Here is a 25975-nt window from a genome sequence, read left to right on the forward strand (position 1 = left end):
TATGTGTCTTATGTGTTATTAAGATAATTTGATTGTGTGATATTATTCTTATAATCAAATCAAATCAAAATCACTTTATTCATGTAGATCACGGAAATGACACTTATGGATGTCAAAAAAAATTAATTTCGTATTTAATCTACCGCTACTTCGTAAAGGGTTGAGCTAATGAGAAGAAGTAGCAAGAAACTCATTTATATAAAAAGGAATACTGCACCTGGAGAGCAAGTTACAATAACGAGTTATACAGCGATTTGTTACTGGTTACAGTAATGTATTCTGATTTACAAGTCGTAAACAGTCCTTTATATTTTGAATATCAAAGCACTAGGTAAGTAGTAGTTAGTATACCCTAAAGGTCGTTCCCAATATAATATCTACAGATAGAGATAAATTACTACCTTCTACTGTCAGTAATTAGCTGTCAATAATCTGAAGCTGTCCCAATATACCTGATAAGTCATTCTTATCGCCTTATATTGGGACGCGTGAATTGCAATTTCCATACAAACTTCTATCGTTGGTAAGTTATACGTCCTCCCATTGACAGACAGCGTGTACGGATAAGGTGAGTTTCCGTCGATAAGATTATTGGGACAGGAGGTCTACTCGCAAAATCGACAACGATACATTTAACATTAGGAAACGATACGATAGTACTCCGAATATATCGCAACTACCCTACTCTAACAAATGTTCGAATTCCTTATTGTTTATCGTAACCATAGACTAATATTTTGATTATTTTACGATGTCAGCGTGAACAAATTATGTGCAAACCTTGAAAAACTAAATATTATCTGTGCTATGTTTTATTTTCTTAGACCTGAAACAAATATACATGCTATTAGGACTATAGGGGCATACACAAATATAATTACTTAAATTATTTGATATAAGTACTTAGTGCTATTTACAACTTAATCTTATTTATTTTAATATATTTACACAAAATATATACAAAAGGAGTGAAAACTAGGGAGAGGAGACATTTAAAGGAAGTTGGGCGGGGAATTTCAGGAGGTATAAAATTGTATAAAGAAGGTTGCGTTAAAGGGCAATTGAAGAATAAATGATCCACGTTTCCCTCATCTAGACCACATTCACACAAGGAATTGTCCCTAATTCTTATTTTAGCCAAAAATACTAGGGTACAAGCATGATTAAAACGTAAACGACAAATAGTTGAAATCACTGACTTGTTGGGGATTTTAGATTTAGAGAACCAAGGTTTCTGAAGAATTACGGGTTATAGATCTCCATAAAATTTACCTTTAGAGTTTTTGGAAACTTGCCAAATGCTGGACCAACTCTCATCCAACTTGGGTTTCAGGATGGTGCGCAAGTCATGGGAGAAAATTTTTTAATATTGGAGGGAACCTGTTGCAATAGCTGTCTTCGCACAGGCATCTGCATTTTCGTTACTAAGAATGCCTGAATGACCTGGAATCCATGCTAAAACAATGTTAATATTGAGGTCATAGCATTCTTTCAAAGTTTCCCTTATTTTAAATATAATTGGAAAATTACTTTTAGACCTAAATGGATTTGACAGTATTGATTGAAGGCAACTTTTGGAGTCTGAAAGAATAATAGAATTGTTCATGCCATGAGACTTAACAAATAAAATTGCTTCAAGAATGGCAATTGATTCCCCAGTGAAAACATAAGTGATAGATGGGCAGCTGTAACTGAGTATAATTCTTGTTGAAGGAATCCATGCTCCAGCACCAACAGGGCTCATGTCTGTTTTTGATGCATCAGTGTAGATTTTATGCCTATTTTGAAAATCAGAGTACATTATCTGAGAAAAAGTTTTATTGGCTTCTATGGAAAACTTATCTATACCTAAGTTTAAAATTACAGATTTACAGGTTGGAAAGTGAGTGCACTAAAAGGCATAGTAAATAGAGGTAATTTAGAATATTGGAAGAGGGCGTAAGAGAGGTGAGAGAATAATAAGTAACTGTGAAGAATGCAGGGTCTTTTGTCTTCAGGAATATTATTATTATTGTATAAAGCAAATAGTTGTTCTAATTTTGGAAGCAAGGGATGTCCACAACATTCAGCTAATTTGAGAAAAAATTTATTGGCAAGAAATTGACGGCAAAGTGAAAGGGGAGCTTCCACACACTCTACTTGCATGGCATTAATGGGGCTCGATTTCATGGCTCTTAATATTAGCCTGAATTTTGCCCAGGTTTATTCAGACCTGCTTTATTTCCTGGGATCAAGAACATAGTGCCGTAATCCATGTGGCTGCGAATGATTGCATTGTACAATAAGACTATATAATACCAGATACAGAGCACAGGATATTAATGTTTTTCTCACATTTCTGTGAGACATAATCAAAATGCTTTATGCCTGATAATTTTTGATCTAACCAAATCCCTAGAAATTTAACATTGGTAACAACAGGTAACTAACTCAACATTATAAATTTTAATTTTAATATGAGGAAAAAGTCTTTTATTTGTAAATAAAACTACTTTGCTTTTAGCAGTTGATAGTGACAACCCATGTTGCATTAAATTTTTAAATTAAAAAATTAAGTTTCCGGGACGATACGACATGGGTACCTTCAAAAAAAGCGCGTTCACCTTCCTTAAAGGCCGGCAAAGCTCCTGTGATTCCTCTGGTGTTGCAAGAGATTGTGGGCGGCGGTGATCACTTAACAACAGGTGACCTGTACGCTCGTTTGTCCTCCTATTCCATAAAAAAAAGCAACAAGATATTCAAGTGCACAATTTCACTGATTGGATGAATCCTGTATGGACTTGTTGGAAGTATACAGAACAATATCATCTGCATATTGCAGTATTTGGCAGAAGGGGGATACAGAGCTATTGAGGTCATATGTATACAGATTGTAGAGAAGGGGACTAAGGACTGAGCCTTGAGGTAAGCCTTTCCAAACTGACTTAGGAGGGAGGTAAGAGGATGGACCTTTGATAGTGATTGTTCTTTCCATTAACATGTTACATATGAAACGAGATAGCTTCACGGGGATACTCAGCTGGTTGAGTTTACTCCTGAGTAGAGGAAGTGATACGTTATCATATGCAGAATCTATGTCAAGGAAAACTCCCAAAAGGTGTTCTTTACGGAGGAGTGCTATTCTTATGTCAGTTGTAAGGATGCCTAAGCTATCTAGGCAAGTCTTGCCCTTTCTGAAACCATATTGAGAGTTGGAAAGGAGATTATTGTTTTCAACAAACCACTCAAGTCTGTGTTTTATCATGATTTCAGAAACTTTTGCAAGAGTAGAAGAGAGGGCAATTGGTCTATAGCTTGTGGCTTCAGATGGATTCTGACCAGGTTTAAGAATTGGTATTATTACCTGATTTTTCCAGGGTGGAGGGATGACCCCAAAATCAAAAAGGTTATTTATAATATCTAGGTAATATTTCTTGGATGTAGTTGATGAGTTTTTGATGAAAGAATAGGGGATTCCATCTGCGCCAGGAGCAGAATCAGCTAGACCGTCTAAAGCGAGAAGGAGTTCAGAAAAAGAGAGAGTAGAGGCAAGAGGGCTTGGAGGGGATGGAAAATAGTCCATGTTTGGAACTGAAGGGGGGGACATTCTATCTGAAAAGTATTCAAGCCATAAAGATGAATCCCCACTTAAATCGTGCTCTTGAGCACAAAATGAACCTCTAAATTTTTTAATTTGTTTCCAAACCATTGCGGATGAAGTGCTTGGAGACAAATTTTGGCAAAAGTTAATCCATCCTTGCTTTTTCTTTTTTTAAATAAATATGTAGCTTTAGCCGCAACTTGTGAATGAGTTTGACAATTGAGTGAATAAAGTTAGAAAGTGAGATGTTTCTGTTATAATTTTTTTCCGCTAACTTCCTTTCTTTGGCAGTAGCGGTGCACTCAGCATCCCACCAAGGAGTTGAAATTTTATTTAAAATAGGTTTCTTCAAAGGGAAGTTATTGTCAGCACTAGTAATCATAGCGGTTGTAAAATTCATATAGTTATCTACTACATTAAGATGGTTAGTGACTGGTAACTCTGCAACATTTTTATCCAGACAAGAAGAGCAATAAAGCCAATTTGCATCTACTAATTTATATTTAAAGGATGAGGAAGGGTTTTCGGGGGGGTTTACTTTGTCAGGGATAGATATGATTATAGGGAAATGGTCACTACCATAGGAATTTTGTAAAATGTTCCAAGAAAGGAGAGGAGCCAGACATATAAAACACAAGGTGAGGTCAACTGCACTTTTGGGATTTTGGGAAGGTGAAACCCTGCGGGTAGGAGAGCCATCATTGATAATACACAGATCACACTCATCAAATATGTCTAACAGAGAGAGGGCAAAATAATCACTGTGGCTTGAGCCCCATGAAGTGTGATGAGCATTAAAGTCTCCCATAATAATAATAGGAGGGGGAAGAGATGAAATTAAAAAGAGGATATCAGCAATCATGGTTGACTGAGGTTGAGGCACATAGATTGAGACTAGAGAGATGTTAATGACCTTTGCTGCAACGATATTTATACCTGGATGAGGACTAGGAAGGGTAATCGAGGAGAAGGGAAGGGTGCGTCTTATTAATAAGGCGCAACCCGCACCAACATTTTCTGCTCGATCATCTCTAAGGCATACATAGCCGGGGACCCTGAAGTGTGAACCAGGGACCAGCCATGTCTCAGAGATGGCGATGGCAGAAGGAAGATATTGATTTATGAGATGTGTAAGACTGGGTTTTTTAGGACGTAGGCTTCTGGTGTTCCATTGCAGAATGGACACTGGGGCCATTATTAACTAAGGGCAGAATTTGTTAAAGTTGATGGGCAACGTTGGACGGTAAGCTTAGACTGTTATTAGTTATCAGGGATAGAATGATGGACAGGAGAGCCTCCAAGAGGTTGTCATCCTGCGCTGTTGATGAAAAATTGGATTGATGGGATAGAGCAGAACCATTCGGGAAGGATGAAGGAACATCGGCAATGATGGCCTGATGAGCAGCACGATCGTAGGACTTACTTAAAATGGGTCTGGAGCGTGAAGGGACGTGTTACAGTTTTCCTGTAACTGACAGTAGGAGAAATGGGTGGCTGAGTGGTATGAGTTGAGGAAGAGTTATGGGGTAATTAATGATTGAGAAGAATTTCAGAGTAAGGCTTTACTGATTTCGGGCAACGGTTTGCTGCCTCCTCATAAGATAAGTTTTCCTGAGACATGATTGCTTTAATGGATTTTTGTCTACCATGTTCAGGACAAGCATTGTTGGTGGCAAAATGTTGACCTGAGCAATTTATACAAGAAGCATCTTTATCAATAACCTCACATGTATCACCAGCATGGGATTGGGCACATTTGAAGCACCTTGGCTTAGATCTACACACTGTTTTTATATGGCCAAAGCGGCAACAGTTCTAGCATTGGATAGTAGGGAAGAGGTAAGTTTCTATGGGGAGGGAATTGTGGAAAAGGAAGATTTTTCCCGGAAGCAATTGGCCTTGAAATGTTATTACAATGGTTTGGGTTGGTACCCAAGTCACTCTACCTTCCTCAATTACTTTCCTATTGAGTCTGCGAGCCTTTAAAATCTTTCCACAACCAGTGGGAAGATCAACCGACTCCACAAACTCATTCATAGACAGGTCCACTGGGACTTGACGAACTATACCCATCTTGGTGGTGTTATAGTTGGGAATTGTTGCGGTATATTTATTAGCGGCTAAAAGTGGGTTATCAAGAAAACTGTTGGCATCTTTGTCTGTCTTAAATACTATTGAAATTTTATTTCTACCTACTTTTTTTATTCCGTCAGGGCAAATATTAGCGATTTTGTGCCTGTGGAATAGCTGGCCGAATTTAATTGGCTTTATAGTGAGACCTGAGGCAGTGTCTTCTTCCGTACGGGAGACGTGGATTAAAAAAGGTCCTTTATCAAATGTTGTATACTGTTTGATACCAATTATTAACGATAAATCACTATATACATTTTGGATAGAGGCAGAAGCCATGTCCGTATCGATAATTGTTTTTTTAGGCGCTGCATTTCCTGAAGAACTATCTTCTAGCCGTCGTTTCAAGCCGGTGAGAGCAGGAATATCCGGTGGATCCGGAGGTTCCGGAGGAGAGATCTCCATAGATTAGAAGTTAGTTGCTGTTAGTTAGGTTAGATGTATGATGAACTAATATCTATATTAAAATGTTAAGACCACTCACCAAAATAAATGTACAAACAGAAAAGAAAACTGCTGCAATAAATTTTACAGTAGGCTGCAGTGGATAAAGCCTTTTAAAAAAAATGGTAACTAAAACCCGACTCACGCGTGATAGCTACCTTTTTCGAAGGCGTAAAAGTGACGTTTGATAATTTGTCAAATTCAAATATTCGTCTCTGACATTTTCAACTAAGAGTAGGGTTAGGACCAATAATATCGAAAAATGTTTCGTATTGAATACGTTGTAACTAAGAGTAGGATTCGACACGACTAATGTATAACTAATGTAATATATCGAATATCGATTTAAGGAGTAGGCCCCCAGAAAAGTCAACGATAGTTACGATTTTTATCTTAATTAGGCCACATCTGGAGATAGACTGAATATTGGGAACGGCCGTAAGTGTATGTTATGAGAAGGTGTGTACATACTTGTTGATAGTCCCGTTACTGGACAGCCTGTGCGCGTACTCCAGTCCCTGGTAGTAGGGCACGCGCTTGTCGCCGGACCCCAGCATGATAGCAGTGGGCGCGCACACTTCATGCACGAACTTCATGGGGGAGCACTGCCGCATCGCCAGTAGGTCTCGATCTTGGACTTCACCACATTCCAGGAATGCACTACCCACCTCTGCATAGCACCTGAAATATTTTTTTTTATCAAAACAGCACAGGAACTCTATAGTTCCTGTTAATAAAGTTGGCTTGGTTGCAAGTTTTGATCGTCAAACATCTCAGTCTGAGATCTATTATTAGAGCATACTTAGCCTTCGCTCAGACTTTACTTACGTAAGACTTAGCTACCGGGCCTTTTACACGCTGCTGTGGGTTGCAGCCCGAGCCGTAGGCGAGAGCGTAAATCAGCCTAATGTCTAGTGAGCAAATTGTTTACGAACTTTTTCAACACACTTGCGATGAAAAATCAAACATGTATTGCATAAATCGTTCAAAAAAATATGAAAATTATGGGAAATGGCTCACAAGTTATTTTTTTTTTCACGCGGAAAATGTAAGCTGATTGATTACACTACTACGCCTACTTCAAAGTTATAATTTTAATGATTTTTATAACAAATTATTGTGAATCATAAGTAATTTGATAATAATAAATGTCTTTTCGTCTTAATAAGGGACACATTAATTAATTCCAAAAATGTAAATAGATATTTATTATAAAAAACTGTATTACCCGGTATATAACCCACTCATATTTACTTAAATTTGTAGGGATAATTCTATTTTGCACTAGTGTGTAACATTATTATGCACGTGTGTGTTATAGTTCGGATTATGGCCCTCAAAACGATGTAATAAGGCTCACAATACGAGCAAATGTGTTGAAAAATATATTATTGAACCTCAGTCAGATCTTGCAATATAATATTGTCATGCGATAAAAACGATCCGTTATAAAAACTTCAATCGAGCAAGTCTCTACGGATCTAGAGATAAAACGACCATATTGTGTGATAAATGAATGCTAGCTAAATTTACAGAATGTAAGTACAGTCAGCATCACAATAAAGGGGTATGTGATATATTATTTAAGATTGAATTTAAATTTCTTTTAACCGGAACTGTTGACGTATTTTCGTAATCCTTATTCATGTGTTGGTTTTACATGTTGCCTTTATGTTATGTGACGTCAATAATATCAGAAGTAAGGCGATGCAACTAGCACTATAAAATATGATTCATTCTAAAACTCACCCATCTGGATTGTCAGCATAATTGACCTTAGTCGCAAGATCTACCAACGGATTTCGCAACACCATAGCCTTAAACATTTTCGGGTAACGTCCAGCTAAATGCGTCACGGTAAAACCACCGTAACTACCCCCGTATAAGACGCATTGTCCCATGCTCCCACTAGTGGCAGTTTCTATGGCCAGAAGGCAGTCTTTTACGTCATAATCGCCGATGTGACCGATAAGGCAGCGTACATTCTTGTCTCCTTGTCCCGTTGAACCACGGAAGTTTATTTTGAGAGCGCGAAAACCTGGACCCGATAACAAAAACTTAGAGAATAAAATTGAAAGATCCCGTGTCAAAAATATGTGCATCACTGAATATATCTACCCCCTTATTCACAATAGTCTGCTAACTTAAAGCATTGCTAATTCTCACTCTGTCTTCTTCTATTGACCTAAGTCAGAATGAGAAAAAACACTCCTTAGGGGCTGTTTTAAGTTAGCGGACCATTATGAATAAGGGGGTTATAATATAAACACATAATAAAATATGCCATGAGTCGTCCATTATTGCTTTTTATTAATTATGGGTGATAAAAGGCATTAAAACAATTATAATAAACTAAATAGTTTTTACACGCGTTTTATTAGCTTCACATGTATGTTTGTTTGTTTGTAACAGACTCATTTCGGCGCGATTTTGACCCACTTAAAACGGTCGGATTTCGTTCAAACTTCGTAGATTTATCGAGGACCGATGACAATACATTAATTTGATAAAATTATTCCATTGTTCAATTTGCAAAATTAGATTTTGTTAATTTATTATAATTTTCATCTATCGTCGATAAAGCAGGAATTACTTTTAATTTTAAATTTCAACCATTATCTTTAACCAAATTTATCTTATATTAGAAAATTATTGCTACAATGCAAAATAGTTTATAAAAACTAAAAAGTATACTTTTATAAACAAACCAAACTAAAAAGTAGGAAATATTTTCTATTTTTTTAGTTCGTTTTTTTTACTACTATTTTTTCGAGTAGGTATTATTTTAAGAGTTTTATATAGGTAATATTCATAATTGTCATGCGTATTTATATCTAACATTTTGTACTCAAAATAATAAGTTTTAAATTTTTACAATTGCGTACCTACCTACCTTCCAATTTATTACTTAAAGGTCTAGACACCTATTTTATTTAGCTAGCATTCATTTTCTAAGCTAGCCAATCTATCACCTTACAATACAAAATTAGACCAGAGCCAATATCTCACCAGTCCGGAATATCTGATGTATTGACCATAGTTGCTATGTCTATGACGGGATTTCTTGTGACGGCCACAGAATACACCTCCGGGTATTGTCCACTCAGATGGGCCACCAGAAACCCTCCATGCGATCCGCCGTACAGACAGATATTCATGTCCTTAACGGGGAATGACTTTAGGACCTCGTCAGTAGCGAGTTTGCAGTCTTTGACGTCCGCTTGACCGATTCTTCGCGGAAGGAATTTGACCGTGGCATTTCCGGCACCGATTGAGCCTCGATAGTTCACCTGCACAACCGCGAATCCTGGAAATTAAATGGGAGTTTTGGACACGGATAATATCCTTATCGCGGGAGGTTTTAAAGAGTATGACAGGCAAAAAAACCGACGTGAAAAAAGTAAAGTTAAAGTTACATCAAAATTTTTTAATAATAAAAATCAAATTTAAAAATACGAAAAAATAAATAATAATTAAACAATAAAGGACAACACATGCAACGCTGAACGTATTAATAAATAAATAAACATTAAATTTCAAGTCAAGGCGATAACATTTAAAAAATTTTTGGTAAGTATATAAATTAATTGTAAAATTCAATGAGAAAACAATTATAATGCAAAATGTGAAACAAATAATAATGGCCACAAATTTTATTAATCATAGAAGTGGCATATCACTTATAAAAACATAAAAAATTGTTTAGATTTTCAAGAGCGACATCTCGTAAAAAAATTTCTAATATGCAAATATTGGGGTTGAGCAGGTTATCAACTGTAATGTAAACCCTGTAGCCAGCCACACAAAACAACCTGAGACTTAAACAAGATATACCAGGATTCATGAACCATACGACTGGAACGGTTGGCTCATTGGAAAAGCACTCGGACGGAACCAGAGAGGTCGCAGGTTCGAGTCCCACATCGTTCATAAACTTTGGTCACAAATTTAATTTAATGAAACATATATTTTTGCGGTTGTTTGTTTTGAATTGAGATATCTACCATTTTTAAGATAATGATTAGCTAACTCACCTATCAAGCAGAAGAAAGCAGTCTCCAGCGAGTAAGAGTCAACGAAGGCAGAATGCGGCCCACCGTGCGGCCACACGAGCATCGGGAACACGTCCGCCTCGTCCGGGTGTGTCACAATGGCCGTGAACTTTTCTAGAGGTGATAAATTAAATATAAGGAATGATTTATTTATTAATACGGCTTTACTCTCGTTTTATCGGTGTGGATACCGACTAGTTTCAGAGCAGTCGGAGGTGGAGGAGGTGCTTCATCAGGGTGAGTGTAGTGGGTTCGCGATAACGTCCCACCTCTTACTGCGGACTTGAGCTCGTAAGTATAGAACCCATAGTGCTGATGATCACGTAGTGGATATTGTGAGTATATTTTGTGCAACCGTGACACAGTGTCAGTGATACCGTGCCCTGTTTTATTCAAATTCAAATATTTTTATTCAAAATAGGATGTGACATTACTTATTAAAAGTCAAAAAAACTACCACCCATTCCAAAAAGAATGCCTCAGACCTGAGAAGAATGGGCGCAACAAACTCAGTGGGCTTTTTTTTTCATCGAATAAATATGTTTACAAAGTAATATTGTACAATTAAACTTATTATTTAATAGCCTGAGGGCGGTCACTCCATTCCCAATCTGTGGTATCATTAAGAAAGTCATTTATGTTATAGTAACCTTTACCACACAAACGTTTTTTAACAATTCTTTTGAATAACGTAATACTTTTTTTTTTGAACATTTTCTGGGATCTTGTTGTAAAAGCATATACATCGCCCCACAAAAGACTTACTAACTCGACTTAGCCGAGTAGTAGGCATCATCAGTTTATGTCTGTTCCTGGTGTTAACATTATGGTTATGACAGTTTCTGGCAAATTCACTTATGTGCCTATGAACATACATTACATTATCAAGAATATATTGAGAAGCAACAGTCAAGATGTTAATTTCTTTGAATTTTGCTCTCAATGATTCTTTAGGACCTAGGTTATAAATAGCGCGAATAGGTTATAAATAGTTCAGCCGCGCACTACGAGCACAGCAGTAAATTTTGTTTATAAAATTTAATTTGTATAATTAGTCCCAGAATATCACTTTAAATATAACAAGTTGTTTAGATTGTAACCTTCAATCAGACCAGAAGAATGTGTATGCAAAAAAAATGTAACTCACTTATTTGATCTTCAGATTCCTTATGTTCAAGTTTAAGATGATTGACTTTCAGTTTGGCAAGTCGCTCCGGTATCAGATCCGGGTCGTTCACTCGCTTCCAATCGACGGTGTGCTCGTGCCCGGCTTTGGGCAACTTTGCGACGTATAACTACAACAATTCATTTTATTACAATTTATAGCAGGCCTGTTAATGTGCTTATTTCTTGATAATCAACATTTATTTGTTCTCACTACTTGATACCAATATACGCCTCAAGATATAGTACAGGATCTATTTAACATCTGTATAGATTCATTCATCATTAATTCATTCATCTTACGGTTCGTATCATTTGGTTTTAAACTAAGAAAGGCTGACCGTTCTTGCTCCTATTGATTTCATAGACCCAGGAATATGCTCAAACCCTCCAGAAAATATATTTAGTAAATAGATGCTCATTAACAAATCAATAAAAAATAAAACCTAAACAAAAAAGCAATTTTAAATGAATTTAACTTAACGATGTTGTGTACAAAGTCGCAGTTCCTTTCTGATTTTCGAATCAATGATTAATGTCTCGAATTATCTACATCAATAACTTCGAAAGCGTCTCTTTGAAAAATATGGCTTTACATCACAATATTTCTATAACTGCGTGCCTACATAAATAATTAAATTGACTGTGTCATGATGTATTTTTTTTATTAGGTTTATTTACAATCACTTTCAATAATACACACAAATATAAAAAGTAGAACTAATAACTAGGAACTAAATGTAGTGATTAATTACAAATAAACACAGCATGCACAGAAGTAATTAATTTTAGGTATTATATACAATAAGATACAAATTAAACGTTTTTTTTTAATTAATAAATGAGTTATACACAATTACATCAATTTTCCAATTATAACATTATTAAATATTACCAATGATGCTGCAAATGGTCTTGCGGAATTTGGCTAAGGAATCAGCAAATATGTCAATATCAGCTACGCTATAAGAATTTAAAATTTTACATAATCGTGGGACTGGGGAATTGGTACCTAGGATCGTTCGACTATATATCTGTGGCCTGGTGCCAATAGGACCAATATCAATAATCATTATTTTCTTAGCGGCTTAAGTATACTGCAGCCCTTTTATCATTTTTTTTTTACTTAACTGTATGAAAGCGCACACTACATTGGCCTTTTTTACATAGTAACTTTTGAAAGATTGTTAATAGACTAACGCCCTTTTAGCACAAAAAAATATCATACTTTTACAATAAACTGGCATTACAATCTCGTTTCATACAAAAACGTACTTTGGCCCTTTTAGCACCAGGCCACAGATATATATATATTACTTTAACTTTGAACATCAATTTACCTGCGCCGGAGTGGTGATGCTTGAGAAGGAAGCCAGTAACATATCGCCGTTAGCACAGAGGATTGTGGTTGATCCCCGCTTTTTTCGAGATATATCCACCAACTTTCCGCTAGCTGTTAACAAAAAAAATCTGATGTTGACTGTACATAAAATGAATGAGTAACTAATATAATATTACTTATAATAAATTTATGTATGAATGGGTGGTGCATTACCCCATCTAGAAGTCCTACATACATATTTATCTAATTATAAGTTGCTTCAAATATTGGCTGGATGATCTTGTAACCGGGAGGTCTGCTTGATGTGTTTTTTTATAATTATTATTTCCTTTAAAGTTAAAGTTATTATATATTTTATTTTATGAAATGCTCACATAATGCCTCTATTTATTTACGGTATGTGTGGATTGATGCATCTACTATACTCGATAACTCTTGTGTTTATAAGTATTAATTTACTTTTTTTTCTTTTTTTGACTTACTCATGTAAGCCTTTCAGTTTTTGTCATTTGAGTATTTTTGTTGCGTCACTTTGCATATATTGTAATTAAAATGATTTGTAAAGCAACTAAAATGTAATTCTTGACTTAAAAGAGTGGCAATGAGTTTCTTGCTACTTCTTCTCATTAGCTCAACCCTTTACGAAGTAGCGGTAAATTTAATAAGAAACAATATTTTTATATTTTTTTTTACATTCATAAGTGTCATTTCTGTGACCTACATAAAGTGTTTTTGAATTTGAATTTATTGCAAAATAAAGCAATAACAAATTACTTTAAACAACATCGAACCTGACCAAATTGCAGCAAGTATTGATATATTTTTTTTTATGAAAATAAGGGACGAGACGAGCATGACGTTCAGCTGATGGTAATTGATATGCCCTGACCATTACAATGCAGTACCGCTCAAGATTCTTGAAAAACTTAAAAAATCTGACCGGCACAATAATTGCGATCGTACCTTGAGGCATAAGATGATAAATCTCATTTGCCCAGTAATTTCGCTAGCTACGGTGCCCTTCAGACCGAAACACAGTAATGTTTACACATTACTGCTTCACGGCAGAAATAGGCGCCGTTGTGGTACCCATAATCTAGTCGGCATTCTATACAAAGGAGCCTCTCTCTGGTAAATAATATTTACTCTTTAAATTTCACTTGAAAAATTGTGCAAACATTTCAATCGAATATTTCAGCACTACAATTTGTTTTCACAACAAGTTTGTAAGAACGTGCATAGCTTACAATTGGAGCCCCGGGCTCAGCGCTGCGAACCCACTCTCTCCCAGGCGCCGTGAGGTCGCCGATTATACGGGTTGCAGACCAAGAGCTAAGCTAAGTTAGTTTAGCTTAGCTCGCATAGCTGACGCAGTTCTCCATACTTGTGTGCAGACCGCAAACTATGCGAACTAAGCTATGTGAGCTAACTAAAATATGCGAACCTAAGTTAGTTGTGTATGCCGATGCGCAGCTACACGAGCTAAGCTAAGCCACTTCCCCGCATTTTTTTTTATGGAATAGGAGGACAAACGAGCGTCCGGGTCAACTGGTGTTAAGTGATCACCGCCGCCCACATTCTCTTGCAACACCAGAGGAATTACAAGAGCGTTGCCGGCCTGTAAGGAAGGGGTACGCGCTTTTTTTGAAGATACCCATGTTGTATCGTCCCAGAAACAAGGAAGCTCATTCCACAGCTTTGTAGTACGTGGAAGAAAGCTCCTTGTAAACCGGACTGTGGAGGACCGACACACATCTAGATGGTGGGGATGATATCCTAATTTGTGGCGTGTCGTGCGAAGGTGGAATGCGGCGGCAGGAATCAGGTTGAACAGCTCTTCGGAACACTCCCCGTGATAAATGCGGTAGAAGACACACACTAGCTTAGCCTAGCTTGCTTGGCATAGCTTAGTTTTCGGTCTGCAACCGGCTTTAAGAGTAGTTAGTAGTTCACCACGCATTATGATGAACAAAATTTTCATCTATTTTCTATTTTAACGTTATTTATATAATGATGTTATATAGAATAGTGATGTACATAATGTCAATACTCAAAACAAACATAAACTCGCTGTTCCATCTACTAGGCTCCGTAAAATTGCTAAACCTTTTAAATTGGATTGTGTTTTATTATATAATAAGCTCTCAAATGATATTAAAATATTACGAATTAATTTAAATGTATCGTAAAAAACATTAACATCTAAGGCCTATTATAATGTGAAATATTATTTGAATGATAAAGATAGTTGGATTTAATGTTTCTAGATTTTGTTAATGAATATTTATACTCATTTGAATACTATTGTAACTTTTGCACTTCATCCTGACTTGCACTAAATAAGTTATAAAGTTTAACAGTGAATAAAGATTTTAAGCTATTGCATAGCTTCTACCGCGGGCCTTGAGCGTAGAGACCGAATCCAGAAATTCCGTAACGAAAATAACCTAAGACCCCACTTACTAGATCTATATAGATATTTCGCCACGGTCATTACAGTTGCCGTGGAACAGCGGTTATCACTTAGCTTTTTGGGCAGAAGGTCCCAGGTTCAAGCCTCGGGTACTTGATTTTTTTTAATTTTTTTTTTTTTTTAGTTTGAATATTATGGTAAAATAAAACGCATACGAAAGCCGTACCAATCCGTCTAGGTATATACCAAGTGGTGGCGGTTAGTTATGCTTTCCATGATTTTGAAGAGCAGGAAGATTAGATAAAGCAATAGGCCTTTTACATATATAGAAACATAGCGACACTATGCCGGCGACGACCGGTATAGCCGAGTGGTTAGCGATCCTACCTACTTAGTAGGAGGGATTCGAGCCCGGGACCTCTAGCTTAGGCTAGAGGTCCCGGGCTCGAATCCCGGTAGGTGCAAGCATCAAAGTATCAGCTATAAAGACTTTAAAACGTTATTTGCTTCAAGAAATTGACATTATAATCACAGATTTTTTCTGCGTTCAGAAACGACCGAGTTTTATAGCTAAAATGAAGTAGATTTTGTACAAAAAAATTAACAAAAAAAACAACCAAATTCAAAAACACAATTCGAAAACAATAGATATAAAATGCACTAAAAAGTATAAAAATAATTGCGTATTTTTATACAATCTGATTAATTAATGTTATTCTAGTTACGATTATTGTTATTTTCGAGTCGGTGTCAGCCACAATAGGTTTGTAACTTCATACATAGTTATATGTGAGATGTGCTTGAGTCGTGAGGAGGCGAGAGCGGGTCGCAGCGGAAGGACACTAAATGAGCTCTTTTATATCCGCGTCCCATGAAATGAAGCGCTGTGATTGGTCGGCTGTTGTGACGTATTCACCACCAGGATTTAATTCAGTCTCGTGCCAGAGTTTGGCGAGTCAACATCTCCTGAGGATGAGATGAGGACTAAAGAAAACTCAAAACATTTGGATAGTTATGGATTTCCGCAATGTAACGTCTACTTCAATAAATTTTCTTGGCAACCCTAATTGCACGATTAGCAACTGTTCTCAAAGTAGCTCGTATCTCACCTACTTCCAGCACGTAGCAACGAACTTCGTTGACGCTGACTGTACTAAACACAACCCTGCCGTCGTTGCTTGGCTCGCACCGTCTCGGCAGGCTATGTGCGTACACGCCATAGAACGACTCTCCGTTGATCAGCGGCGTGCTCGTGTCAACTATATCGACAACCACACTCTCGACGCCATCATTTCCGATCGCCGGCTTGTTGGACACTATTTCATTGAGCTGGAATTTAATTAATAAATTTTTACAAACATATTTAGGCAAAGATATGAAAAAAAAAATCAAATTTCTGTATTTGCTATTAAAATGTGTACAAATTTACTTATAATCTACTTATTAAGGCAATTTACAATTAAGTCTTACAGTTAAGTAATTATATGTAGGTCTCAGAAACTTATTTCGACAACCCTATCTACGTGTCGAGGGATAAAACTTTTTTATCCTTAAAACTAATACATATGATCCCGGGTTCGAATCCCGGTAGGTGCAAGCATTTATATGATGAATATGCATGTTTGTTTCCGATTCATGGATGTTTAAATGTATTTATGTATGTTTAAGTAAGTATATTGTATTAAATATATCATTGTCTTGTAACCCATATAACAGGCTATATATGCTTAACTTGGGGCAAGATAATTTGTGTAAAAAGAGTGTCAATATTATTATTATTATATGTTTTATGGGGGAAAATCCAGGCTATTTGCTATGAAAGCATACTCTATGTAAATACTACTTAATAAGAGGCGGGCTGCCTAAGTTAAAATTGAAATTTAGTTTAGTACTAGCTGACCCGGCAAACGTTGTTTTGCCATATAAAGTATAATTCACGCGATAGTTTTATAAGTAATAAAATATTGCCTATATTATAGCCTGTACATCATTTTGTTCTATTGTCAATAGTATTTGCAGCGCACGCAAAAATAGGTTTTCGATTTTACACCTTGTGTTACAAAATAGCAATTTTATTACGGATCCCTAATTTTGAAAAAAAAAACATAGCCTATAGCCTTCCTCGATAAATGGACTACCCAACACTGAAAGAATCATTCAAATCGGACAAGTAGTACCAGACATTAGCGCGTTCAAACAAACAAACAAACACTGCAGCTTTATAATATTAGTATAGATAAAACGACAATAGCACCCATTTGACATAAGTTTGAAATAGTAGTAAATACAGTATGGTGATTGCCGGAGTATAATCCGGCTAAGTTTGAAAGCGAACAGTTGTCTCGCATTTCTATATTTGGGTCGATAATAATAATAATCTTTATTTGCATTTGAATAATGTCAGTTTAAAAATCGGTCATATTTTATTTAGATTACGTTTCTCTTATTCTACCTACAAGGCATGCAAATATATGTAGTATAAGATTTTATTTTATACAAAATTGAACCTAACCATTAAGTATTATAAACTTAGCAAAACAATTATAATTCTAATAAAACAGTCATATTCATGTCAGATTTATATGTCAATTTTCCTTAAATTTAAATAGTCATTTATTGAAAAAAACAATTTTTTACTAGCCGTGTTTTTAATCTATTCTTAAGATTACATGTCATGTCTTTTAAAAAAATGGTCGGGTAACTTATTATCTAATATATAAAATTCTCATGTTGCGGTGTTTGTAGTTAAACTCCTTCGAAACGGCTTGACCGATTCCCATGAAATTTTAAGTGCATATTGGGTAGGTCTGAGAATCGGACAACATCTATTTTTCATCCCCCTAAATGTTAAGGGTGGTCCACGCCAACTTTTGTTTTAATATTTTCGACATTCTTTTTTAAATTTATTTGATTATGAGTCAGCATAAAAAATACATACAACTTCAAATTTTCACCCATCTACGATCAACAGTTACTTTTGTATCGCTATTTTAATATCTGTACTATAATATTATAAAGCTGCAGTGTTTGTTTGTTTGTTTGAAGGCGCTAATCTCTGGTACTACTGGTCCGATTTGAATGATTCTTTCAGTGTTGGGTAGTCCATTTATCGAGGAAGGCTATGTTTTTTTTTCAAAATTAGGGATCCGTAATAAAATTGCAATTTTGTAACACAAGGTGTAAAATCGAAAACCTATTTTTGCGTGCGCTGCAAAAACTATTGACAATAGAACAAAATGATGTACAGGCTATAATATAGGCAATATTTTATTACTTATAAAACTATCGCGTGAATTATACTTTATATGGCAAAACAACGTTTGCTGGCTCAGCTAGTATATATTTTTATCGCCATGTAATGAACATTTTCTTCGCAGAGTGGTGGAATTGAGTCTGGACAATAATTGATAATTGTTGTTTTAATATTGATAAATAGAAAAATGAAAAAATGAGATTTTACTAGATACATTTTTAATAAATTTTTGATGTTGTAATTTTGACTTGTTTTAAAAAAAAGCTAAAAAACCTGATAACTCAAAATTGGTGCACATGTTATAATACGTCGAATTACCTTTACCCTGTTTCCTACTAATAACTTCCCGTGCGTCCGTGAAGTATGGGATGTCTCTATGCCAACGGCCAATGCCTGATAGGCTTGCCCTGCATATTTCAGTATGGCAACCCTCTCTGTTAATGATTATTATATATATCTATCTAATATATAAAATTCTCGTGTCATGGTATTAAACTTTGAACTCCTCCGAAACGGCTTGACCGATTCTCATGAAATTTTGAGTGCATATTGGGTAGGTATGACAATCGGACAACATCTATTTTTCATCCCCCTAAATGTTAAATGTGGTCCACGATTTCGTTTTTAATTTTTTGACATTTTTTTTAAATTTGTTTGATTATGAGTCAGCATTAAAAAATACATACAACTTCAAATTTTCACCCATCTACGATCAACAGTTACTTTTGTATCGCGATTTTAATATCGGCAATACAACGTTTGTTGGGTCAGCTAGTATACATATACATATTTTATCTTTGTGCTGCAGAAGAGAGCTATTCGCGCTATTTATAACCTAGGCCCTAAAGACTCATTAAGAGAAAAATTTAAAGAAATAAACATTTTGACTGTTGCTTCTCAATATACTCTTGAAAATGATCTATATATATTGCTAGAACTTGTGACATTCATAATGTTAACACGAGGAAAAGACAAAACTGCAACTGTCGTGTCGTAATATCTGTACCTCTAATTACTGTGTTTTCTCCTTCTTTCTATATTGTAATGGTTTAACTTCATGTGTATCAGTGTACTTAATGTGTGTGTGTGACTTGTGAAAGTAGATTAAACTGTTATGTATTAGACTTGAATTAATTATTTTATTGAATCACTACTTATACCACCATACCACAACTGATAGCCACCTAACGACCATAAGCCTTTTATTGGGCGATATATATGCTTCTACAATATGATCCCAGAAAATGTACAAAACAAATGTGTTACAAAATTTAAAAGCATTTAAAAAAAAATGTTTGTGTGGGAAAGGTTACTATAGCTTAAACGATTTTCTTAATGACACCACGGACTGGGAATAAAGCGAACACCCTCAGGCTCTTAAATTATAAACCATATTCCATAAATGTTCCATGTAATCCATATTTTTATATATAAAAAAGCCTGCTCAGTTTCTTGCGCCCGTTCTTCTCAGATCTGAGGCAGTGTATTTTGAATGGGTGGTAGTTTTAAACGTTCAATAAATGATTTTGAATCCTATTTTGAATAAAAATATGTGACTATGAATTAAACATTTTATTGAGATAAAACCTTTACCCCCTTATTCATAATAGTCTGCTAACTTAAAGCATTGCTAATTCTCACTCTGTCTTCTTCTATTGACCTAAGTCAGAATGAGAAAAAACACTCCTAAGCGGCTGTTTAAAGTTAGTGGACCATTATGAATAACTAGGCAACTACTAGTCTTATATATAACTCATTTTTAAAGTGAAAGTTTTATTACATCGTCTCAAACTTTTTCGTCTGTGTGTTGCATGTCGCGTGACGGTCGGGCAGCGCCTATAGTTTGCAGCAGCTGACCGTGTAGTGTATAGACTATTCCTCTCATACTCATTTGTATACTCCACGCTATTTTGTTTGTTTTTGTCAGTGTTTAATGTAAATGTTGTTATTTATTAAACTGAAACTTTTATTCGCTTAGTCTACTTATACTATTTCCCATTATCATTCCAATTTTCCAAGTATAAAATTAAGATTGATAAAGCTATTTTTATACCCTTAATGGAATATTATTTAAAAAAAATTTAGTTAAATGTCTATAATGTGAAGAGAAGTTTCGCTTTTACCGTGGTTTCATAAAACCACTCAATCCTTTTTTTATTACTCTTAGTGATTTTGAAGGTAACCAACCTTATTCTTAGTGAGTTTGACGATCTTCATGCAGGCATGGTGGGGTTCGTCGGGAACTCGCTGCAACCAGATAAGGTCACCGTTGTGCAGGAACCGAGGGGATCGGACCGCACATAGGTCCTTACTTAGCCGTCCTGTGGTGGTACAAATACATTCTTATCTACACCTATGCTTTAAATCCTCTATTAAAGGTTCTAAAACAGTTAGCATATTGCAAACATTAAAACACCCAATGTCATAATAGTTATTTATGCAACTGTTGTGTAATGAGAAGTATTAAAACACGAATGTGGGTTTATCACACGAGGCGAAGCCGAGTGTGATAATAGTATCACATGAGTGTTTTAATACCTAATTATCAACAGTGGCATACAAGATTTTATCTACACCCACAATATGAATGCTCTAAAAGATTCTGAAATAGTTAGCTTACTGCTAACATTAAAACAGCGAGTCCTAGTATTAACCTATTATCATCCATTACTGATTATATACAAATAAACTAAAAATTAATGAAAGAACTATTTATTTTAGTAGTAATTTACATTTTGTATAGTGCAATTATTAAAATTCACTTGAATATTATGTCCTTTGCAGCCTTTAAAATATCCGGCGGTGTGCTGTCAAAACTTGAATCGCTCATTATTTCAAGAAAAATGGCGGGGTTTCTACTTCGGCGGGGTATGACGTACTTTTTTTTTACGGCGCGCCACGTTCTGTTTTTTTTTTTTTTATGGAATAGGAGGACAAACGAGCGTACGGGTCACCTGGTGCTAAGTGATCACCGCCGCCCACACTCTCCTGCAACACCAGAGGAATCACAAGAGCGTTGCCGGCCTTTAAGGAAGGTGTACGCGCTTTTCTTGAAGGTACCCATGTCGTATCGTCCCGGAAACACCGCACAAGGAAGCTCATTCCACAGCTTCGTGGTACGAGGAAGAAAGCTCCTTGAAAACCGCACTGTGGAGGACCGCCACACATCCAGGTGGTGGGGATGATATCGTAACTTGTGGCGTGTCGTGCGAAGGTGAAATTCGGCGGCAGGAATCAGGTTGAACAGCTCTTCGGAACACTCCCCGTGATAAATGCGGTAGAAGACACACAATAAAGCAACGCCAAGTGATCCAGCCGTTCACAGAGTACTGGGTCCCCGACAATTCGAGCTGCTCTGCGTTGCACGCGGTCAAATGGATCGAGCTGATACTGGGGTGCGCCAGACCAGAGATGACAGCAATACTCCATGTAAGGCCGGACCTGCGCTTTGTAGAGCGCTAGAATGTGGGCCGGCTTGAAGTATTGCCGTGCTCTATTTATGACGCCCAGTTTCTTTGAAGCCAGTTTGGCTTTGCCCTCCAGATGGCCACGGAATTGGCAATTGCTCGAGATTTCGAGACCCAGTATTCCGATACTAGGCGAGGCTTTAAGGGAAGTGTTCTCGAAGAGCGGTGATACGGCAAATGGGGTTTTTTTAGTGGTAAACGCGCAAACTTGAGTCTTCTGGGGGTTAAATTGGACAAGGTTCAACTTACCCCATTCCGCGACCTTTTCGAGAGAGGACTCGATAGAAGACACAAGTTTCTCCCGGCACTGGTCGACGTTTTTCCGAGAGAGACCTGCATGGCCCGTGCATACGGCATCACCAGTGCTGTCGTCTGCATAGCAATGCATGTTGGCGGTGTCCAACATTTCATTGATATGCAGAAGAAACAGCGTGGGAGATAGCACACAGCCTTGGGGCACTCCAGCGTTCACGGGCTTGGGATTCGAGCAATAACCGTCGATAACGACCTGTATGCTGCGCCCAGTGAGGAAGCTTGAGGTCCACTTGCATAAGCTCTCGGGAAGCCCAAATGATGGAAGTTTTGCGAGGAGCGCCTTGTGCCATACACGATCAAAGGCCTTCGCTATATCCAGACCAACTGCCAGGCCTTCCCCCTTGCTTTCAATAGCCGCCGCCCATCTATGTGTTAGGTATACCAGAAGATCGCCAGTCGACCGACCATGGCGAAAGCCGTACTGCCGGTCGTTGATCAACTGGTGACCCTCAAGGTATACCAAGAGCTGGCGGTTAATTATGCTCTCCATAATTTTGGAGAGTAGGGAGGTAATAGCAATAGGCCTATAGTTTGCCGGATCCGAACTGTCTCCTTTTTTTGGGATCGGATGGACAAGAGCTGACTTCCATGAATCGGGGACTACGCCTTTTGAATAAGAGTGCCGGAATAAACGCGTTAGCACCGGCGTCAACTCAGGGGCACACGTTCTAAGCACGATTGGAGAAATGCCATCCGGCCCGCTCGACTTCCTGACGTCCAACAAAACAGAGCTCGCCTAACAGTTTTCTGTCGGAACTGTACTTCAGGCATGGAGCTCTGACACCACGGGATGGTTGGTGGTGTTTTTCCGTTGTCGTCAAGAGTCGAGTTGGAGGCAAAAAGAGTGCACAGGAGATCGGCTTTCTCTTTTGCCGTATGGGCTAGGGCGTCATTCCTCATGTGCAACGGCGGCATGGACGGCTGGTTGAAGTTACCAAGAGCTGCTTTCGACAACGACCAGAACTTGCGTGTTCCGGTCGGGTAACTGGAAAGCTGCTCGCCAATTTTGACGACGTGCTTCGATTTCGCACGGGCGATTTGCCGCTTAAAAAATCTGGAGGCACGGTTATATTTCCTCTTCAGAACTTTGCAGTTCGGATCCTTTGAGCCCAGCGCCGCAACCCAAGTTCGATACGCCTGTTTTTTGCAGTCAGATGCTGCTTTAACTGACGCATCGAACCAGGGCTGTGATCTGCCACCGATCGGTACTACAGAGCTTGGTATAAAAATATCCATGCCCTGCAGTATCACATCGGCTACTGCAACGGCGCAGGCACTAGGATCATCCGAAAGGAAACAAACCCTGCCCCAAGGGTAGGATGCAAAAAAGGAACGCATCCTATCCCAATCAACTGACTTGTAGTGCCAAACGCGGCGGGTCGCTGGTAGTCTGCGACGTTGGCGTCGGATAGGCACTACACTTGCATTGTGCCCGTTGAAATCACCCAAGACTACGATTTCAGCGGAGGGGATCTGAGCAAGCACGTCATCAAATGCCGCTTGAACGCAGCCCATGGTGATCCGTTTCTGCGTTACCACTATGGGACCTGTAGACACACGCATAGATGCGGACGCGGTCCTCTAAATCCACGCGGAGCCAGAGAGTAGACAAGCCCCTACCCTCAAAATTGCCGAGACGGCGACAGCAGATATCCTCCCTAACGTACACACATTCCCCGGCATGAGACATGAAATTATGCTCAATTTTGTACCCGGGGTACGTTAAATATGACGTATCGCTAGGTCGAGATATCTGCGTCTCCGTAAGGAAACACAAGGCCGGCGGCGCCGTCTCAAGGTGGTGGTGGACGGCGTTTAAGTTGGAGTGAATTCCCCGGATGTTACAAAAGTCCACATTAAGCGTGGAGCGGGGTGCCGTGGTGTTGCTGCCCTGTTTGTCCTGTGACACACGCGGTACTGTGCCCTCCCCAGAATACGAGGGGCAGCCCGAGCGCGAATGCTCGGGGAGGGATTCTCCGGCTCTACAAGAGCCGGTACCCTCCTGGGGTAATTTCTTTTTTAGGACCGCTCTCATATTTTGTTGGGGGGGGGGGGGGGGGAGGGGGGGGGGGGGAATGGCCTCCGGTCCTCGACACTAACCTATGCGAAACATAGCGGCACTAGGCCGCTACTTCACGCCGGTATTCTGTGCGAGTGTGGTAAGTAACCCGGACGAGTCTGGCCCGATTGTGCTGACGTCATAAGACAGCAGCGTGACTCTCCCACTTTCAAAAAGCCCGTAGTCGCCTCTTACGACACCCTTGGACCTGGGACTACCCTATTCTTTTTACGCCCCGGGGCAGCACAGGGCAAAAAGGTTCTGGTAGTGTGGAACGCGCGTAAACAAAAATGTTCTTTTTTAAATTCATACAGATACCACGCATCGAGCAATAAGAATGTGGCTGTTTGCTCTCTTTCTCAAACTCTTTGTGCATGAAGGGATCGAAAAAAAACGAAGGAGTATTGTTATGAAATTCAGTACAACATTACAACACTCGTTTGGATGATGTAATGGTTATTACGACACTGGGTGTTTTAATGTTGGTAATAAGCTAACTGTTTCAGAATCTTAAATAGAGGATTTAAAGCATGGGTGTAGATAAAAACCATTACATCGACCAAACGAGTGTTGTAATGAATGACATTGGGTGTTTTAATGTTGGCAATAAGCTGTTTCTGAATCTTTTATAGAGGATTCATATTATGGGTGTAGATAAAGTCTTGTATGCAAATGTTGATAACTAGGTATTAAGACACTCATGTTATACTATTATTATAAACCCACATTCGTGTTTTAATACCCCTTATTACAAAACAGTTGCATAAATAACTACTTATAAGAACTATTCGAGTCATAGAAATCTTGTGTGTTTCGGTTGAAAGGGCGCCGTAACTAGTGAAATTACTGGGCAAATGAGAATTAACATTGTAGTGCCACTCAGAATTTTTGGGTTTTTCAAGAATCCTCAGCGGCACTGCATTGTAATGGGCAGGGCGTTTCAATTACCATCAGCTGAACGTCCTATTCGTCTCATCCCGTATTGTCATAAAAAAAAACTAAATATGAAGGTACTAGAAGTGACATAGCCGCGTTAAACATTTCGTCACACAGACTTATAGACCACCAGCGAATAAGTAGTGATTTAGTATTTCTCATAACGGCAGTCTTGTAACAACATGTACCTATATAAATGTGGTTTATTTCAGTACACCTAACTGCGGAAACTCTTGCATAACCTGGAGCCCTATTACGAAAATCGAAATACGAAGTTTCGGTTGACGGATCGTACATTTTTCTATTACGAAAGTGTTTCGAATCCGAAGATCGAAACGAAGTTGGAGATTAGACATTTTGTCTTTCGTTTAGCTTATTCCTAAATTCACTCGACACTTACGTTTTCGTTGTTTGACATTGTTATGGTCGTAACAACAACGTCACATTTAACGACAGACTTTTATGTTTCGTTTTAGATAAAACATATTTATTTTATTATAAAATGGCACGTTTTTTAATGTACGAAGAGGTCTTCTTGTACGAAGAAAACCTTGAAAGAGCAAGAGAGCGACGTCGACTCCGGCAATATTTATTAAATAAACAAATTCTCGATGGTTGATTCCCTAAATTGTTATGAATTATCGCCATAATCATACTTTATTTGAAAAACTTTGTGAAGAGATTATACTAATAAAGCCACTATAAATGTTTCTATTCTATTCTATTCTAAATAATACTTACTCGCATATAACTTTCACTTTACTTCTGAAAAAATTTAAACTAAAAAACCGCGAAAGTATGTTAAACTACCACAGACTAA

General features: G+C 37.7%; 1 protein-coding gene and 1 long non-coding RNA gene across 3 annotated transcripts in view; both read right to left on the bottom strand.

The window, feature by feature from the left end:
* LOC126969519 (uncharacterized) overlaps window positions 1-25975 on the bottom strand; it is a 182563-nt gene that overhangs the window by 6450 nt on the left and 150138 nt on the right. The gene's annotated exons all lie outside the window — the stretch shown is intronic.
* LOC126969474 (acylamino-acid-releasing enzyme-like) overlaps window positions 1-25975 on the bottom strand; it is a 44702-nt gene that overhangs the window by 6450 nt on the left and 12277 nt on the right. The window contains exons 7-13 of one of the 2 annotated variants that reach the window (XM_050814923.1): window positions 20566-20699; window positions 16235-16454; window positions 12711-12823; window positions 11354-11501; window positions 10189-10320; window positions 7904-8192; window positions 6626-6835 (exon numbers count right to left, since the gene is read on the bottom strand). In XM_050814923.1, coding sequence (XP_050670880.1) covers window positions 6626-6835; window positions 7904-8192; window positions 10189-10320; window positions 11354-11501; window positions 12711-12823; window positions 16235-16454; window positions 20566-20699 — 1246 coding nt within the window. Of the gene's footprint in view, window positions 1-6625; window positions 6836-7903; window positions 8193-9163; window positions 9462-10188; window positions 10321-11353; window positions 11502-12710; window positions 12824-16234; window positions 16455-20565; window positions 20700-25975 lie in introns of both variants that reach the window. The other variant, XM_050814922.1, reaches the window with a different exon arrangement.

Source organism: Leptidea sinapis, chromosome 18 (genome assembly GCF_905404315.1).
Source record: "Leptidea sinapis chromosome 18, ilLepSina1.1, whole genome shotgun sequence".
Taxonomy (NCBI): Eukaryota; Metazoa; Arthropoda; class Insecta; order Lepidoptera; family Pieridae; genus Leptidea; species Leptidea sinapis.